General features: G+C 30.5%; 1 protein-coding gene across 1 annotated transcript in view; it reads right to left on the bottom strand.

Annotated features, from left to right (window-relative positions):
• Positions 1 to 10,083, bottom strand: part of LOC118185120 (uncharacterized) — a 112,229-nt gene extending 102,146 nt beyond the window's left edge. The window contains exon 1 of the mRNA XM_035354923.2: positions 9,643 to 10,083. Coding sequence (XP_035210814.1) covers positions 9,643 to 9,799 — 157 coding nt within the window. The 5' untranslated portion in view covers positions 9,800 to 10,083. The remainder of the gene's footprint in view (positions 1 to 9,642) is intronic.
• Between the last annotated feature and the right edge of the window lie 10,318 nt (positions 10,084 to 20,401).

The following is a 20,401-nucleotide window of genomic DNA, read 5'->3' as shown; positions in this document are numbered from 1 at the left end:
TTAAATTTGTCTTGCAAGATTCGGTTGCTGTAATTAAATTATCTATGAAATAAGAACAACTTTTAAATTTAAGTTTTCCGGTTATTTTTTTTTATTTATTAAATAGTATTTTTGGGGAGATGCTCATTTGATCTAATGGGATATATATTTCAAAATAAAATAAATCAGAAGAGAAAGAAAAGAGCAAAATTTAAAATAAGAGAATTCAGCTTTTAAAAGTGTTTTAAAACTGTATAAAATATTTTAAGACTGTATTTGTAAAGCAGTTTTCATATAGTTACTGTAGTGCTGCGTAAATTGCATTCACTGATCACAATTCGAGTTGAGCTTCCTTATATGTAAAGTTCAATTTTAGTGCCTTAAATAAAATGATCAAATCATCAATAATTTTATTTTTATTTTCTCCTTAAATGATATTTCTTCCCCTACACAAAAGTTCAACTTTTATTTATTTCCTTTAATATCAATAAATTAAGTTCCTGTGAACTAACAGTTAAACTATCATCAAACAAATATTAAGCAAATATTCATTCAAGCTCTATTATAAGTTTAAAATCTGCTCACATTCGTTAAAAATCCCCTGCATATAGAACAGATAAAATATTTCTATTTTAAAATTTAGCAATAGCATTTTAAATACAAATCTCGGTTTTATTTGTGCCTTACGTTCCTAAGCATTAAGCTAATTAATGTTTCTTGGGATAAGAGTGTAATCCACATATTTAAACCGATTGTTAGAACGGAACCAAAATATCTTTCTATATGAAATCGAGAACACTGTAATATAGAAGAACATTTTAATCGAAGTTTGTAAATTTTAGAAATCTTAGATTTACGTTAGCAATAAAATATACTAGAATTTTCTACGGATTAATTAATCCTAATATTATTTCTGTTATGTGGTGCTGTAATTGACAATTACAGCACCATATAACAGAAAGACAACGTGTAGTTTAAGTTTGATCTCTGAAAATAAGCCTTGAAATAAAAGTTATATCACGCTTATTCTTAAGAATAATAATAGCACAAATCATCCGTTATATAGTACTTTTTATTTACGACCAAAAAGTTTAAAATATGAACTACGCTTTTCTATAATACTAATTTTTGATTTTGTTTGATTTCGTAGAAACCAGAATCTCATGAACTTTAAAACTATAATCCTTTAAAATTATAAAACCCATACTTTAAAGCAGTAATGAATTTTATAACATAACGCTTATGTGATAAATTAGTTTCTTCGTTAATAATGTACCGAACAGGAAGTAAACATAAAATAGCCTATGTGATATTAAATATGTATTAATAGTTTGCTCTAGAATAATATACAGAATAATTAAATATAATATATCAGTTATTTTACGATTATTAAAATCTTTGTGGCCTTAAGCTCTACATTTTTCTGTTTTCTAATATATTCATCTAATTATATTGTGCTATTTGTAGAATTAAAACAAGCTTAGCTCTGCGCAACAACGCTGGTGATCATAGCAAGCTATAAAATTATAAAAAGATATGAACTGAAGGTTCTACTCATTTAAATGGCAGACATGTTAAAACCTGCATGCATATGACTGATCCCATGTATCTATAGAAAAAGATTATTTCATGTCTAACTACATATTTCTGTTGAAAGTCTAAATGCAGTGATACTGGTCGGAATACAGAATACATGGAATGTTTCCTGGTTCATAAAATATCTTATACATCCGTTTACAGCTATAGATACGATTATGAATCCCTTTCTCCACAAAGAGGATGGACCTCAAAAAATTGTCATTTGGATAGAAGGATAAGTTTAGTTTATGAAAATCCGCAGTTCAGAATGTCATGTTTCCCAAAACCTGCAGCTGGCCTAAAGTACCGACTACATGCCACAACAGTTTATCATACACGATGTTATGAGACCCAGAATCTACAGACTTGTCCATACTGATCAATAGCTTCCCTGAGCTACCACAGGTACTTGTAAGAAATACTCTGTCTACTGAATGGGGATAAATTGAGGGAATTAGCAGCTGTGTGACTTAAGAAATCCTCTTATTTTTATAAAACTTTGATAGAATCCCCTGCCGTTGTTTTAAGTGCGATGTGACGGTGATGGAAGACCGAGAAAATGAGTTCTTATACGTAACAAATGATATTGAATCATAAATAGTCTTAGGTCATTTAGCATTAATCAGATTGTTGAAGATAATTTTCAACCATAACGAACCAAATGTTTTTTGAAAGCCAATAGGAACATGAGCAAATAGAGACCTTGTCTCCTATTACTTTTTATTTGATTTAAAGTTAATAACCCATTGTCTCACAATTAATGACAGAAATTTATTAACACATTTTTCATGGACATCCAAGCTTTGAAACCATATTTATAGTTATGTGTTGCATTTTCGTAAACATATGATCATTTAAATGCCAAACATAATTTTTTAAAGTTTTCTATTTTCATAGGCTGCGAAAATATTGTAAAATAAATTTGGCCTCCCAGATATATCTATTTTTCCTTAGAAATAAGAATATTTTTATTAACTGCATAGTTAATGGAAATTGTTTTCCAGTGAGCTCAACAAGTGAGGAAAATTCAATGGGTAAAAAATGACAATTGTGTTGTTAAAATTCTGCTGTATGATCTACGTTAAATTAAGAAAGTGCAAACTAAATATTTTATTTATTAACTAAAAGCAAATCTTAACGTTTACCGTACTTAGCAATGCTAGTTTCTATATTATTATTTTCCTTTATTTGACATAATTTATTAATATTTCGGTATCATTGACTTTGTTTCTGGCTTTATTTAAATCTCTAGAGATAAGATAACTCTACAAAATACATATTAATAACTTTTGTTGTGAGTATTTTATTTTTCAAGAATATGACCATGCGCTTTTAAATATAAATATATGGGAAGTAATTAAATTTGAGTGGCAACTACGTTTCTTTGCATGCTAATTCATTTAAGCAAAACTGCAGAAATAAATGTGCAACATCGTTTTAGATTATTTATATACAAAATATTATTTCTTAGCGCTACTGAAATATATACTAAAACAGAGAATCGTTTCAAATAAATATTTAATATTTTTTCATTATTTTACAATAAGAGAAAACTCATTTTAAATAACCAGTAAGGAAGGCGACAGATAAAATAACCAGCTGTGAAAAGGCTTCGTTGCATTAGTATCTACTCATTTATGTCTAATTGCACCCAGGAGGTACAGTGTCAAAAAATAAATTATTTTTATTACAATTCTCCTGTTCCAATTTTATGGATCACATTTTATGATTATATTGCATTTTCGGTTTCGGCAGAGCAGCATTTCGCAATAAAAGATTCTGCTAGGATAAATGCTACATAATTGCTGCATAATAAAAATAGACTTAAGCTTTGAGAATAAAGCATCAGAAATTTTATAGTCTGGTTTTTCCGTAATGATTTGTGTATATCTCTTAAGCAAAATGGTCATTCTGGTTTCCATATCCCCATTGGCAGCTATTATTCTGAACTGAAAATTTAAGCAAAGCTACGACACACTCAAAATTCAATAAAAGTGTTGAACTTTTTAAATTTAAATTCTATAAAGAATACTGCTTCCATTTTATGCACCATTAGTTTGAACAGAATATGCTTATAATGTTCTCCCATTTTTATAAAGGCTTTAATTTCGCTTAATTGCGCACATTGTTAAAAAAAACATTTTATTATGCACGAGACCGTAAGCGCTGAGAAATTTAGATTTTGACAGGTGAACCGTATTTTATACCACTTAATAGGTGTTTTACCGCAATTTATCTTACTTAATATGCTTTAAAAGGAAACGCATTTTATCCATGTAATAGACGAAAATTGTTGGAAGAACACATGGAAATGTTTTGGCCAACGTTACCGGTAGTTGCATGCTTTTTTTCCCTTACGTTTTAAATAATAATTTTTTTATTATCCTGATTTAAACTTCTAAAAAATTATTTATTTACCAGATAGATATACGTTATTATGAATAAAATAGCTAATTGATGAAATTTTAAGGAAAGTTCCTTTATTGCAATACATCAGTTTAATAAATAAGTGGTTAGCTGTATGAACACAAAAAAGTGGAACAATTTCAAACTTCGGCCTACGTTTTTAACTAATATGACTGCACAAAATTTTCTACAAAACACAACAAAATAAGTATCGCTAAAGGTAATTTTGGATAGACTATAGAGCATAAGATTTTTCATATTATGATCTGATATTTTTAAATTTTAATTTCAAGATTATGTTTGGAAATTTTGCTCTCTTATTCTTATTTTCAAAAGCATCGGAAGTGAACCTCTCAGAATCATCGATATTCGATACTCAGTGTGTTTTATTTCTTTAAAGGTATTGTTTATAAATTGGTACGTAAAAGAATATTCATACAGATAGTCCAAAGGGCCGATTTTCCCTGGTTCACTTATAAATGTCGGTTCACTTTTCAAATTATTGCCAGCAAATATTATCGACCTGTATTATATTTAAAGAAATTAAATAATGAATAACCTGCTTAAATATATGTATGTTTCTCTCACTGGCATAAAACAACGGTTCATATAGCCATCAAATTTTGAATAACGAAATCTTCCACCGAGTATGATCATATGGAAGCTCAAATTTGGAATTTGAAATTTGTTTTATTATCGATTTCATATTTTGTAACACTTTAACGAATTTTTGATTAACAAACTCAATGATTTCAAAGGAAGCAATGAAAATACTTTATGGAAAAAAAATATCTCCAAAGTGCGAGATTGCGTATCGGAAATTCTAAAGCTTTGCTCATTTTAAAATTACTTTGCGATATTGCTGTTGAATTGAATTTTATGCTTTAAGTGCGAAGAACATAATATTTAATAAATAAAGGTAAAACATAAAACGTTTAATAAACGACCCTTCGGGCGTAACTTAAAGTTTTAAAGCTTACAGATTTTTTTTTTTATATTTTGAATCATTTTATGATGATATTACAAATATGCATAAGTTAACCATTACCAGTTTCTCATTTGCATAAGCCTTTTTGTTTGAATGCTTTTGTGACATTAGAGTGAACTCGAAATAAGTGCAAAAACGCACTCTCCTATAACATAAGGTGTAAGATTTATTTTAGTTACATATTACCTGTGTTAAAAATCTTTTCTATAATTCTACTATTTCGTCTCTGCCAAAAAATACAGTTGAAGTGAGTTTAAATAACGAGATAGATTTTAAGTTTAGAGCAAGACTTTTGGTATATGTCATCCGAAGAGCTGTAATTCTCCCTATTGTTTCGAACTGAAATGCTGAAATAGCGTCAATTAAGCTTTCGTATTCTTTCAGCTGTATTTATAACTTGAAATACCGACAGATATTTTAGTTCTTTTCATATGTTTGTTTTTATTGTATTTAGTTGCAAGTTTCTAAATCAAGACAAGATTAAAATCCATTCGTTCTGCTTGCTTATTCAAAGTACGGTTCAAGTGTATTCAAGCGTAACAATACAGAACAATGAATGTAACCCATTAATTATTTAAGGCATTACGATATGGCATCTAAACGTGTGGTTTGCAGCTTACATGCAATTAGAAAATTGCTATATATATATAAAGATAGGTAATATATTGCTATAGCAAGGCGATATAGATGTATGAGAATTTCCATGCTTAAGTAGTTTCAATACTCTTAGTAAAATATTATTAAATAGTAATTGTATGTTATTATTAGTAATTGTATATTATTTTAGTATCAGCTTATATTTAAAAGCTGACAAAAAATTCAAAAGTAAGTTTGAAACAGCAGAAGATTTTCAATGTGACTTTTCCATCACAAACTTACATAAATTCTTAAGGTAATTGTAATACTGGAAAATTCACAGGAGAATTTAAGGCTTTTTTTGGTTATAACAAGTGTGATTGACTGTGGGCTGATAATCGTTTCTGCACGCGCGAATAACAAGCACAAATAAAGATGTTGTCAAAGTAATTCATAGTCAACAGTAAGGAAGAAATTTACAGTAATTCATATTGCAGATAATTCAAGGCTTTTTCTTGAATCTATTTTTATTTAAATCTCTTGTGTATCTTCCAAGTCTTTCCTAAGCCATCACCAGAGTATAAATTAAATCAAGCTATTAAACAGCGTGGGAATCCTAACTGAGAGATAGTGCTATGGTAACGATATGGTAGCCTGTTACTGTGAAGAAAAGAACCATTCACTCCAGTCAAAATGTAGAGTGATTTTGTATTTATTAAAGATTAGGATTAGAATAATGTTTGTCGAAAATTGATTAGAAATGTATGTCTGCATTCTGCAATTGATGGATTAAAATATTAGAGTTGATAAACATCCGAATTCTAGGTGGCTGTTTATTGTTACTTTTAAATTTATAAACTTCAAGTATTAATGCAGTAAATCTTTTAACTTCTATCTATATTACTAAAATTCATTTGGACGAAACGTCATCTGAGAAAAATAAGTTTACGCAGATGCAGATTAAAGAGTTAATTAGGCTTAACCTTATAAGCTACATTCAGAGGCTTCTGTTAATTTAGGAATTCTTTCTGACTGCGCTTTTCTACTTGGAAGTTTCCATATCCTCGCCTTGTTATGAGCTTCTCCAGTTTGGCAAAATTATTTAGATTCCTCCAGGATGAGTTACTTTTTCCAAATGATTTTCATTAACAGTTTTGAGTGTAATTTCATTATTACTCTTATGGCTCTCAAATCTTAATACTGCGTTAATAAGCCGAATTACTAACAGTAAAGAACATTCTACCGACTAGAAATCCTTACTTGAAAGAGCATCAAAATTTAATGAAAGATCGTTCACGGTTATATATACATCAGTATCAATTATAGGAAAGAAAACTCATTAATGTTCCTTTCTGTGAAATTTTTGATTACGTAAAATTTTAGAATAGCTTGTTATAACAATTAATTTGTCAGAAACAATCAAATTTTGTATTGGTTTCCTAGTAATTTCTTACATGAGATCATGAGATAAATTTTACATTAGTGTGCTTCCATTCCTATTGTATGATTGATAAAATAATTTTTTCTCTGGCGATTATTGTACATTATCCCTTATTTCATTAAACTCATGCATACATTTAAGATCAGGGAATATAGCTTGACATCTTACATCAAATCTAGATGTCGTCACGAGTTAAAGAATACTCGTGTTTTTGTTTTAATTTACCTTTAAATATATATATATATATATATATATATATATATCAGACAGAATATTAATTTATTGTTGACAAAATGATTAAGATTGAGCTAAATATAAGCATTTTATGTTCAAAATAAAACGGATATAACAGTGCATGTTGCTACTTTAAAAGTTAAGCAGTATACATTAACTGAAAACATTTAATACACTACGTATACACATAAAAATTAACTGCTCCCAAATTTGGAAATTTGTTTTTGCGATTATGAGGCGGGAAAATTATTTTAAAGGAGTCCTTCCAAAATTTCTGGACAGTTACTTATATTACATTGTACTATCAGACATTCAACAACATTAAGGATATTTGGCAAAAGTTGCCGTTGGTTGAAACATAAGCTCTTTAGTTTATCGTTATTACGATCTCCTAAACAGTTTCTCGAACGCAGTGAACAACTGATTTGAACTGTAATGGATTAAGAAGCAATAAAAACATTTGTTAATAATTACAATTTACATTTTCTTTTTAAAGACGCTTTACACTAATAGATATAATTTTAATGTTATATTGCGATGCATACAAATGATAATTTGTATGAACAATCTCAGCACATTTAAGGATGTTTGAAGAATCATCCTTTGCTTTTAAGGATGAAACAAAGGATGTTTCTGACACGCCTTATATTGTGTACCTCGGCACAGATATTTTTATATGTCAAATATTCATATCTTTGAAAACAGCAACATCAGTTACTATTAATACCATATTTACTCGCATATTGTTCCCGGAGGAATTTTCACAATATACTTCAAGAATGATAACAATGCAAAATGTAAGCACAAATAGGGAATTATTATGTATAAGTTCAAGGAATGTTATTCAAATTGATAAGCCCCTTGATATATGTAATGTAATAATATTAGGGTGTCTTTATGTATGCTTTTTAATGTGTTAAGTGCATTATTAAGATGCCTGTTTAGAAATAGTATATTTTACACGCGTTTCTCCTCTCGGTTTTCAAGTGATAAAATTGGTAGGGAAAGGGAAAAATCCGTGAGTAAATATGGTATGTCTTATAAAATGTTGCTCTTTTCTTTACTTAATATTTGAGAAAAGAAACACAACTAAAGTGTTTTCATATAATTTTTGCCTGAGTAAATTATTCGCAAATGAAACTTTCTACCAAACTTTGAATTGCTCATAAGTAAAATATAAACTATCTAACTATGTAGGATGATTTACGCATCGATTTCTGCATATTTCTTCTAACCTGCAAGAGGATAATTTTAATCAAATTGGCACATGTAGGAAACATTTTCGTGTATTTATGTGTCTGTTCTCAAAAGGGGACTGGTGCTACTGAATTTCCACGTATTGCAAAGCTCTCCTGAAACGTGGAAATAAATTCACAATTTTATTTTTTCCTACATGTCAGAGGTGTTACTAGTCTTAAACCTCACTTTCTTGTGAGTATCACTTTTCAAATGTTGCCACTTAATGTTATCGCCAAGTATTGTTTTTTAAAGAAATAACGTAATGAGAAATATACGCAAACCCAAATAAACGGATGTTTTGGCAAATTTTATCAGTATGTATTAATTTTAAGGAATAATGAAAGAATATTAATAATGTTTGCCACATTTAAAACTTTATCAAGAATTCTAAAGATATAAAATATTTTTAACATTCATGTCACGGTTTGTTGCAATCGGGTGAAAGGCAAAGTATGTAATTTTTTCTTTAAGCTGAATCTTCCTGTTGTTTATTAACGAAGTATTATTTAACTGACTGTATTAGAGAAGTATAAGATAAACTATAGCATAGTGGGATTGATGCTCTGGAGCTTATTAAATTCTACAAGTTAGAACAACAGCTTGTTGCGCATGCCTTATGATGTATTTCTCCTGTATAGAAAAAAGAAATCAGACAGCATGTAATTATTTAAATACCGTTAAATCCTCTGACCTCACATACTATTAAATTAGTTTGAAATTCAATCAGTAATATGTTACTTTTTTTATTTGGGAATTAAAAGGAAGCTAACTTATGAATATATGGTAGAAGCAAATTGTGGATGTTAACGATACTGTCTTGAAGTTTAGAACCTAAAATTGTTAAGTGTTACAATTACCCAATATAACACAATATTATAATAATTTTTCTAATGAATTTCAGTCTAAATATTGACAATTGGCGTTTATATAAAAAAATGTCACTGATTTGAACATAAGATTATAAATACGCTTCTCTTACCTTGTAATACTTTTACGCTTCTCTTTAATCAAAATAATTATGATATTTGTTTTTAAAAAGTATTAAAATTAGATTCTAAGCAAATCGATTTCCTGATAATTATCAACTAATTATGCTTGTAAATGCAGTTTTAAAAATCGCTTTGGATGAAGAATTATCTACTCTATATTTGTTTCACTGCATTGCACATAGTACTGTAAGAAAGAAAACTTATGGACTTACCGTTTGTATAACGGACGGTGAGGCAGTGATGAGGTGGTGACACCGGATAAGGTGGTGCAGTGGCCCCCTCCGTTGGACTCGAAGGTTCCCTGTAAGGCCACCGATTTCCATGATCGACAGGGTACTTAGCTTTCTTCACCAAGAATGATCTCGGCATTTTGGCCTCATCTGGCTACGGGAAGACTCCGTCCTCCTCTGCGGCAGCCGCCCGAGAAGGTCGCGGCATTGCCAGGACACTACCGGCCGGAAGACGAACGGCCTTGCTCGTTGCTGGCTTCCAAATGGCGTTGTTGTCTCCCGGACTTGAAAGCTTCCCGGACTCGGAAAAACCTCCGGAGGGGGAGAACCACGTTTCCGGAGAGAGTGCGTGAGTGGGGAGAGAGAGAAGCCGGCAGACAGACCGACGGGGTGCACAGTTGTGACCGGATCTAGGGGGGGCGTACGAGTGATAACCGTTCCGGAGAGGGGATGCTAACGACAGTGAAGAGAAGGGTGAAGGAGAGAGAGGCCGGTTAGTGGCGCCCTCTGTCACGGATTCTCAGATGCTACTCTCCGATTTTTTTAATGTGCATTGCCACAGATGAAAATTTAGTACTTGACGGTCCTTAGTGTTATTAAGTTCTAGAAATACTGAATGAATCTAAATGTCAAGAATTCCATTAAAATGTGTGAATGCAGATCGATATTTGCTAAAACATTTTTTTTTTCTTCTTCATGCATCTAAAAAGTATTAGATAACACATAAAGTTTTGTTCTTTGGATTGAATGCAGTGTACCTTTCCAAGTTTTAAAAAAATAAGGAATGCTTAAAATGTAGTAGCATTTAATAATATGCACCGATAATCATTTAATTCTATTGTAACTGTTCTCAGAAAGGGAAAACATGCTGTGTAACAGGACAAAATTAATACCTTTATGAAACGTAAATTAAATATTTTTAAGAAAATTTTAAAACAATGAGCGAGAGAAAAAGAATTTTAAAATAAATAATTGGAAAAGTGAAAACAAAATTGCATGTTTTTCAGATTGCAAAAAAAGTTTTTATTCCCTACATAAATTAATTTGAACATAGCCTACGTATAATAATTTGAATTAATATGAATACGTATACTCCTCCGAATCTGTAAGTAAAATAGGTCACATTCAGTTAGAAAGATAATTCATTAATTAAACGAAAATGAAACATGACAGTAAATACATCATTTTAATTCCGAAAGCAGATACCCTATCATTTTAATTTAGATTAAAAGAATTGTGATGAGTTTTGATGGTTTAGCATTTTTTATAACTCACTTTTTTATGACTCACTGACCTGGACTCATATTGACTCATGAAACAGGAGCATCTGTTTCATGAGCATCTGTTGAGGAGCATCTGACAACACACTGTGATCAGTAGCAAAAGTAAGAGGTATGTTCTGTTTTCCAAACTTTATGTTCTTTTACATTTATCTCAAAAAGGAATAACTGTTGCTAGTGATAAAATGAATTTTGCAATCCACTTCAGATTCACATCCGCTAATTATTTATTTATATGTGCAATTTCTTGAAACAAATAAATAATAAAGACTATGAAAGATAAAATTCTAACATTTAGTAGCTACTTATTTCTCTTTTTTAATTAAATTTTTCACTTGTATATCATACAAATATACCAGACCTATAGTAATAGTACGCCTTTCTGAAGTGCACCATTTTAAAATTAATTACTGGCATATAATTTGCATATACGAAATATACTTGCATAACGGCAAAATTGAAAACTGAAGACTTTTCCAAATAGTAATGAAAAGTATTCAAATCAAATATTTCAATTAATCAATAGAAATAAAACGAGCCATCATTTCGCTGTTCTTAATGCTATGATAACAGTATTATTTTCATTCTTTTGCTGTTTGTCTTTGTCCTGCTAACATACATCATACTCGCGGCCTCTCTTGATCATTTATTGTAATGCTTTAAATATATAAATTCGCGCTAATAATTATTGAGTACGGAGCACGTATTTAAGCCATAGCTGTGTGTGTTCAATGAAAGTTATGTCAAAAGCAAAAGTGCGCAATTATCCATGACAGCTTTTACCTGGTAATCCATCATCATTTATGACAGACTCAGCATTTCCACCCCATGTATATATTCAATATAGTTTACGATCTGTTTTTTATTACTTATTAAAAGGCTGAAATATATATATATATATCTTAAATGTAACCAATTTATGGTTCAATAAAAGTAATTTGCAGAAGTTTAATAAATTAATTACGTAGAACCCCATTTTCTGACCTAATTGGGATACAATGAAATGGATTAAAATGGAAAAAAGTTTTTTAAAATGCCGATTCACCAAAAGCATGTTTCAAAATGCATATATATATAGTAAATATTTTATCAAAAATTGTACGATTTTTTTCTGAATTTTTTCTCAAGGCAGTAATGCTGTATCTTTATTTGATAAGCATCAGAATGTCTTCTGGCATAGATGTAATGCTAAACTCTGTTCAATGCAGTGTAAGTTATTGCCTGTAACAGAAAGGCAATTCCTCTTGTTGCTGCAATTATAGTACTGAATAACACTCTCCCTTTTAAAATGCACATTAGTTAAATAAAGAATTATTTAATATTTTTTTTAAAAACAAATTTGACAAATATAATACAGGGATATAATATTTGTAGGGACAGTTTAAAAAGCGAAACGGACATTCAGTGTGATTCGACGCAAAATGGCAAAACGAAAACAATAGGCCCGCTGGGACAAAGCCCCTTTGGAATAATACATTTTGATTATAATTTGAATTTTCAACTTCAAAATACTCATACTGAACTTTTATTTCATACAATTAAAATAATAAAATACAGAATTAAAAATTTTATTTAAACTTTGGAAATTATCATATACTTTTTTCAATTTTCAAAAACAGCTGTCAGTTGTTGATGCTAATAGCTTGATGCTAATAGTGCCCCAAAATGGTGTCCGCCGAAAACATCGCACCAAATACATCGTGGAGAAAGCGTAGCGGAGAAAATAATGCAAGGGGAAAACGTAGTCGTACAAAACATCGTGGAAAAAAAGAAACCAAGAAGAAAGCATCAGAGTTGTAAAACACTGTGATACAAAAGATCATCATCGAATAAAAGTGATTAAAAAACTTCGCAGTTTTAAAACATCGTCGTACTCACTTTTTAACTTTAACATCTCAGCAACCAGCTAAATTGGAAGTTGACGAGATGACATGCAGCTTATTTTTTCTCCCGTTTTTAAATATATTACTTCACACGTCACAGTTAATAAAATTGATGTTATTCCGCTTACCTTTAACTGTGAGACCTATTTTGTGGGCTAGTAATTAATCAATACCAAGGGATAACTCGCCAATCCTTGTACATAACTTCTAGGATCAGTTGTTAGATGTGACGACAAATAATCCGAAGTTAATTTTAACACCTTGGAAATATATTTGTTTAATAATAAATACGCTATATTCAATCATATCAGTTTCTGCCTTGTGAAATTTCTGTCAATAGTTATATTAGATTACTCTCTGCAGTACACGATCTGAAGAATATGTCTTACTCATTACGGTGTCCAGTTACATTAAAATCACTACGAAATTTTAATTATCTGTCCAAGCCTTTCCTAGTCATGCTGATTTTCTTAAAATTCGAAAGAATGTCATTGCGCACAAGCATTCAGTTAGCAAATATTTGCAAACTCCTAGGCTCTCCTTACAAATTATGCATCAGATCAGAATTATGGAACATTATATTTAACAATGTTTTCTTCTATGCATGTACTACTCATACAAAAATATCGCTAGACCAATTTTAACGTGGGGTGCAAAAATAAATATTTCAACATATTTACTCTTATTTTTTGTAAAGCCGAGAAAGCGGCTGAGTTTTACAAAAAATATGTAAAGCTTATGATGTTGATTGCTTAAAAAAATGCATGTATCAGAATTGGTTTAAAAACTTTCGTTCCGGATATTTTTCCCTTGAAAGCGATCAACATTTCGCCGACCTTTCTTTCGAATCGTCATATTATGGGCGAGAGATTGCATAAAAGTTAAAATCACACACAATAATTGAAGATCGCATAAGATGACTTAAACTCGTTAAGAAGCTCGATATTTGTGTTCGGCATGAACTGAAAGAAATTTACTTAACACAATGAGTCAACGCATTTAAAAAATAATGTAACCTATCCTTTTTTGAAGCGAATTATAACTGGGAATGGAAAATGAATTATCTATAATAAAGTTAATCGAAAACGATCATGGTTCGAGCATGATGAATCAGCACAAATCATATCGAAAGCTAAATTGCATCAGGAAAAAGGTGATGCTGTCAATTTGGTTGGATTACAAAGGTTTGTGTGTTTTGAGCTACTACCACGACAAACTCAGATGTTTACTGTCAACTATTTGAAACTGGGGGAAGCAATCAAAGATAAAACGCCAGAATTGGTAAATCTCAAAGGAATTGTATTCCACCAATACAGTACAAGGCCTATCACATATCTTTAGCAACACGTACGAAATTATTAATGCTTAGTTGGGATCCGCCATATAGCCTCTACTTTGCACCATCGAATTATCAGTTATTTCGAAGTTTGCAGCAGTAATAACGATGACCTCAAATCTCAATTGGTTGAGTTTTTTGCTGATAAAAACCAGAAATGTTAAGAGCACGAAATCGTAAAATTACCAGAAAGATGGAAAAAGATCATCAAACAGAATGGAATATATTTTACTGATTAAAGTCCACCTTTTGCGTAGAAAACAATTGAGTTTTATTTCACATTAAAAAAATTACTTTCTTTACAGCCTGATAATTAATAACTATTGAGCATGGCGAGAATTTTTATGCCCAAAGGCGTAAGGTGCTCTGTTTACTTATACCTAGACTTATACCTTTGTATGGCTTGGCATCACATTTTCGGTGCAGAAGTTATATGTTGGCGCTTCAATTTGTGACAAGTGTACGAGCGCATTGAAGCTCAAAAGCGCCTTGAGGCGTAGTATATGTTACTGCAAAATCAGTAATTATGATAAATGTGATTATTGTACATGTTTCCTTCAACCATTCTCACATATTATATGTAGTTAGTATTAAAGCAGACGAAATAGAGAGGATCAGTTGAATTTCATACGTATATATCTTCGCACATCTAGATGAAAAACATTAATGAAATGTTTTTCTTATGAAAGATGCCCAGATAATGAAAAGCGGTAATACGGTTTTTCATAATCTGGGTAGGTTGATCTTTTCAAAAACAGAGCTACAATATTGTTAGATCTCACTTTTTCATTTTGTTCTTGTGTTATTCAAACTGATGCATATTCAAAATGCAAACTTTCTACTGTCTGGATTTCAAAGAACTTATCATTTTGCATCCACAACTGAAGTCGGGAAAAGTTCTAAATCATTATTTTGAAGAATTTTTTACAATTGTCATAATCCGCTTCTAAACACTGAATACGTTCATATAATCGACTAGAAAACGGAATACTTTTTTCTACATTGAATAATTATAATTTTAACAGCATATTATCTTTAAAGAAATTTATTTTTGGAGATGAGAACATTTATAGCTTTCGGGTAAAAATAAACGAGATTGTGGCATGTTTAGGTTATTTTGAAGCAGGAGACGTGAAAAATGGGGAATGATATCTCCCGGACTCGAAGCTGTATCTCTCGAATACGCACCGAGTGTACTACGTTACACCAAGAAAGCATGCTGGAAAGAGAGAGAAAATACCTATGAAAGCCTCCATTTCTTCCAATTACGAACAAAACGGAAATTGATTCAAAAACCTTAATTTATTAAAGAAAGCTATGATGTAATTAAAGTAAGTTACATGTGACTATGGAAATCCCGATTGTCAGAAAAACCAAGAAACAAAAGTAGCATGCAGCTTCATTCCTGTGTAAAATACGAAACTCAAAATCTGGTTCTCTATAATAAGTGCTTTAGTAGGCCTGTGATATTAGCGGTTTATACGTCTCATGATTTTTTGCATCAGTGTTATACTATTCAGTAAGGAATATTAATCATATCATTATACTTAGATTTGAAACAACCGATATTGTTCTCCTGAATACATAATCTATCGCAAGCAACCCTTTCTTGTCATTTAGAGTAGAAGATATCCTTGTTCTTTAACTCTTCCAGAATCTCTATCGATTGATCTTCCCTCACTTCCACAAGTGTCGCAGACGCAGATGTCCCGGACACCTGTTCCACACCTTCCTAATAAAATATGAGTCGATAGCCTTTGAAGTTGGAGACGGACAGACAGACGCCTTCTGAAAGGATTTTGGAAAAGGAGACGTTCTTTCAATTCGGTCAGCCTAGGATAACATAAATAGAACTATAGCACAAAGTATATACTTGATAACAACTTCTTGCTTCTATTTAGTATATTTCAAGAATTTTCATTCGATTCGATTCGAATAATACGTCGTTTAATAACCGGTTATATTGAAACTTTTATCAGTGAAACTATGTACTGCTCTTTTACGCTAAAAGTTACTGTATTTTAAACTAGAGGTATTTGATTTATTTGAAATAACTTTTCTTCTAAAAAATATTAAGAATGAAACATATCATTTTCGTAAATATTTTACAGATATGCAATGAAAATAACTTGAACATTTGTAAATAAATTTCTCCGAAAACAAATTTAAAAACAAAATCTGAAAGGCTTTCAGATTTTATATTACTCCCAAAGGAGCGTTTTTTAACTTTTTGTCTATTACCTTTATTTATTAAAAATCATGTTCTTCGCACTTAAACCATATAGTTGAATTCAATAGCAGTATCCCAAAATATTTAGAGCATATCTTTAGAACTTCCGATACACAGTTCCGCGCGCTGGAGATATTTTTTGTACTGTGTTGCCATTGCTCGCTTTGAAATCGTTGAGATTCTTAATCAAAACTCATAAATGTTTTACAAAATATGAACGAGACGTACGTTGTTAAAATTTTGATGGCTTTAGGTACCGTTGTTTTATCACTATGCGAGAAGCATACATACACTTGTGCACATTCTCCATTTTTTAATTTTTTAAAATATAATACAGGGCTTTAATATTTGGTGGTAACAGTTTAAAAAGGGATTCGTCGCTTATAGTGAATAACCGTAAAATGCCAAAACGAAATTAGTAGGCCTTTTGGGATAAAAGTAAAATAAAAAGATTTACATTAGTAGACGAACTTTTATCTCACCAACTTAGCGTTATAAAATAACATGCGAGCTTAATTGATAAAGATTACATATTTGTTTATTGAATTCTATATGTAGTTATATATTCAAAAGTGACATATATATATATATATAAATTTTAAAAAAAAGAAAGAAAAGGAAAGAAAAAGAGTAAAATTTTGTACTTAAAATTTGAAGATCCAATCTAATTTTTCCGGGTTACATTATAAACTGATAGAATCAAATTAAAGATCTTTGGAAGAACAGAATCATAAAATGTACAACTCAAGGAAAAGAATAATTTGAAACGCAGGTAATTTAAATGCAGGAAATTTAAAATGCATTTCCTGCATTTAAAATGCAGAAAATACATAAAATCAAAAATAATAAAAGTTTTAATCTTCTCTGTTTAACGCTCCAAACAGAACTTATCAAGGGAGAAGTGTTTTGACATATGACATATATTTATATATATATACATATATTAAAGTATTAATTATTTTTTATTTTAAAACATAGTAATTTTTCTTTTACTTTATTTGGCCACTGAATTTACATACGGATCTGTTTTTGTATATTTTTATTTCATTTATGGAACACCTCTGCGTAGAGGAGGCATTCAGAATTTTTAGGTGAGCTGTTATACCTAAAAAACATTATGAAACATTCTAAATTAATTAAATAATTTAGAATGTCATCAGTTAATTTTGTATGAACAGAAACGCAGCTATTTTTCTTGGGGGAGCGGTTAAATTTAATCTGATCTAACTCCTCTTGGTAACATTAAATCAGATTTTAATTGCATTCCTCTTTATATATTTTTTGTACTTTTTGTATATCACATCTGATGTTTACATTAATTCTTCTCGTGACACCTTTTGGTTACACTTCGAGATTTTTTATATATTTATAGGAAAATATATCATATATATATATTATATCAGAAAGACGTAATATGTAAGAAATGCAAAGTACCGATGGCAATGTAGCTAGAGCGAGAATCAGAGAACAAAGTCGACTAGGAAATACCCTTTCAGAATGATTTAGTTTCAATTCGCATGGGTCCTCATCAGTCAATTTTTAAATTTATGTTGCCTTGGTAATTATGATTTATTGAAACGTTATGTAAGTGTTTGCGTCATTACCGTTAAGCAAGAATTATATGTCATAGATAAATTTTGAAATGGCGCAGTTTAGATCAATTTATTAATAGTATTTACTATTTTTTGGGACAGAAAGGCAACATAAATTAAAGCAGAGAATTAAAATTAATTGCAAATTAAAATTATACTTTTTAATTGTTTTTTCAGTCTTACATATATATATATCTTATATATATATATAATCTTACATATATATTAATTTTGACATTAATGCAAGATGATGCAAATTTCTATAAAAGGAAAGTGCACATCATAATTATCTAAGATTTATCGCAGGTCGTTGTTATGGTCAACATTAGTTAATAAGTAACGCGAAGTGAAAGTACTGCCAAATTACGGTTAATGTTCTTAACCATAGACTTCTGCTGGGGCATAGAGCAGAATAAGAGAGATGTGAGACTTCCCCGATGTCTCCGATTAAGTCAAAAACAGTTCTGTGTAACACATTTTTACAGTCTCCATTAATGTCAAGTGTTCATAATCAACTTCAAATGTATATAGAGTCCAATATACATTTGAAGTTGATTAACATTTAAGTCTTCAAATGTCCAATGTTTCTTTATGAGCTGTCGATACAAGCATATGCTAAAATAATGTTTTAATGACCGCTCCAGTAGGGCCTTTAAGGAAAATTGAAGCAGCCCTGCTTCAATTCTCTCTATTAGTTGAATGCAGACATTTATAGCGGTGAATAATCAAAATTTTTTTAGAAAACCAAAAACATTTCTTTCCTCGACTAGTTTACAATTTTTTATCGATTTAATTTTATTCTTATTTTAATCCTGGCGATAAATTATCCTTCCCGTTTACCCTGTTAAATTTGCACGGCATTATTAAAGAAAGCACAAATGAAAATAGCTTAATTTGCAATTCACTGTGTACAAATGGTCACAATTTTAACAAACGATATAATAATATGGCATAATTATAAATACTCTCTGAAAACATTTAAGGCAATTATGAACCCACGCATGGATAGCATTGCTCATCCAAGAGCATAGTTTCTTTAAACATAAAACAATAAAACTTATTAAAGATACATTATAGCAACTTTGTGAATAGAAAAGGATGTCGCAAATAATGTAGAAACTTCTTTAATAATGGATTTTTTTAAAAAAGGGATCAACAAAATTAGCTTTTAATTATTAATTTTTAGACCTCCTTTTCTAGTTACACTTTTTTAAGTCAAAAGAATTTAATATCTTTTAATATTTAATTAATAAAGGCATCACATTTGCAATTAGTTCCAAACATCAAAAGGGCGATCTACCTCACCCCATCCCGGATAAAATTAGGTTTAATATTTAATAATTAAATGTATCAAATTTGCAATTAATTCAAAACGTCAAAAGTGTAATAGATCTCTCCCCTTTAGGATATAAATAGGTTATAACTGAATCGTAATTTATGTACTCACAAAAAAAAAAAAAAGTTTTGCGAATAATTCTATCACGATCTCGCTATTTTTGATTTTTAGAGAAAGACGATGAGGAACATTTCGCTGAAGACTGCAATAAGGTCGACCTTGACTATCTAATCAAAGAAAACGCTGTTTGAAATGTATCAAATGTTGCCCAGTATAATTATTTGAATATTTGTAACATATTTAGTAAGAATTCATATGCTTCCCTGTCTATTAGTAAGAATACACTGCCGAGGATAAGAAGTAGACTGTAAGAAATGACCAGTCGTTGCGTTGTTGTTACCTTTCTCTTACCCTTCTACTTATAAGAGGTTCATGAATGAATTACGACCAAGACAAAGCGATGATCTTCGTTAGTTAAGACCTTGGGCATCTTATATGTTACAGTATGGATGTTGCCCAACTCTGTCACAATTCTGATAGATTACTCCCCGGGTAAAGAATCCAAGGATCTTTTACTTCTCTGCCTTTTCTATAAACTTCTCGAGGAGATTTTCCTATTCGACAGTAATTTAAATGTGCGTGAGTCTTTGCACATTCACAAGCATCCATGATTTCTTTGAGATTCCCGACCTAATGACATTCCAGTCGTCTTCTCGAAGCACCATATCGTTCAAGATGGTGTGACGTAAGTGTAATTGAAATTACCAATTCCATAAACATGCCTAATCAAAGGTATAGAAAAGTATCTGTACACGATACTTTTGCATAATTAACTAATTGACTGTATTTTAAACTTTCACACGTAAAAGTACTTCTATATTATACTGTAAAAAGAAAATTAACGAAACTGTCACATATTTTGAAAAGTGGTTCGACAATCCAAGGATGTATGTCTGATTCTTTTTGCAGAAATAATTTATTTATCTCGAACTACTTATTTCTGATTTCCTTTAAATACCATAAACTTGATAACTTAGAGTATCTTAAATTAAACAGAAGGCTAAGCACATCTTCTGCGAACGAC

Source organism: Stegodyphus dumicola, chromosome 3, assembly GCF_044657685.1.
Source record: "Stegodyphus dumicola isolate Sdum_Otavi_A_Nest chromosome 3, ASM4465768v1".
Lineage (NCBI taxonomy): Eukaryota > Metazoa > Arthropoda > Arachnida > Araneae > Eresidae > Stegodyphus > Stegodyphus dumicola.
This window is presented reverse-complemented; position numbering and strand designations above follow the sequence as displayed.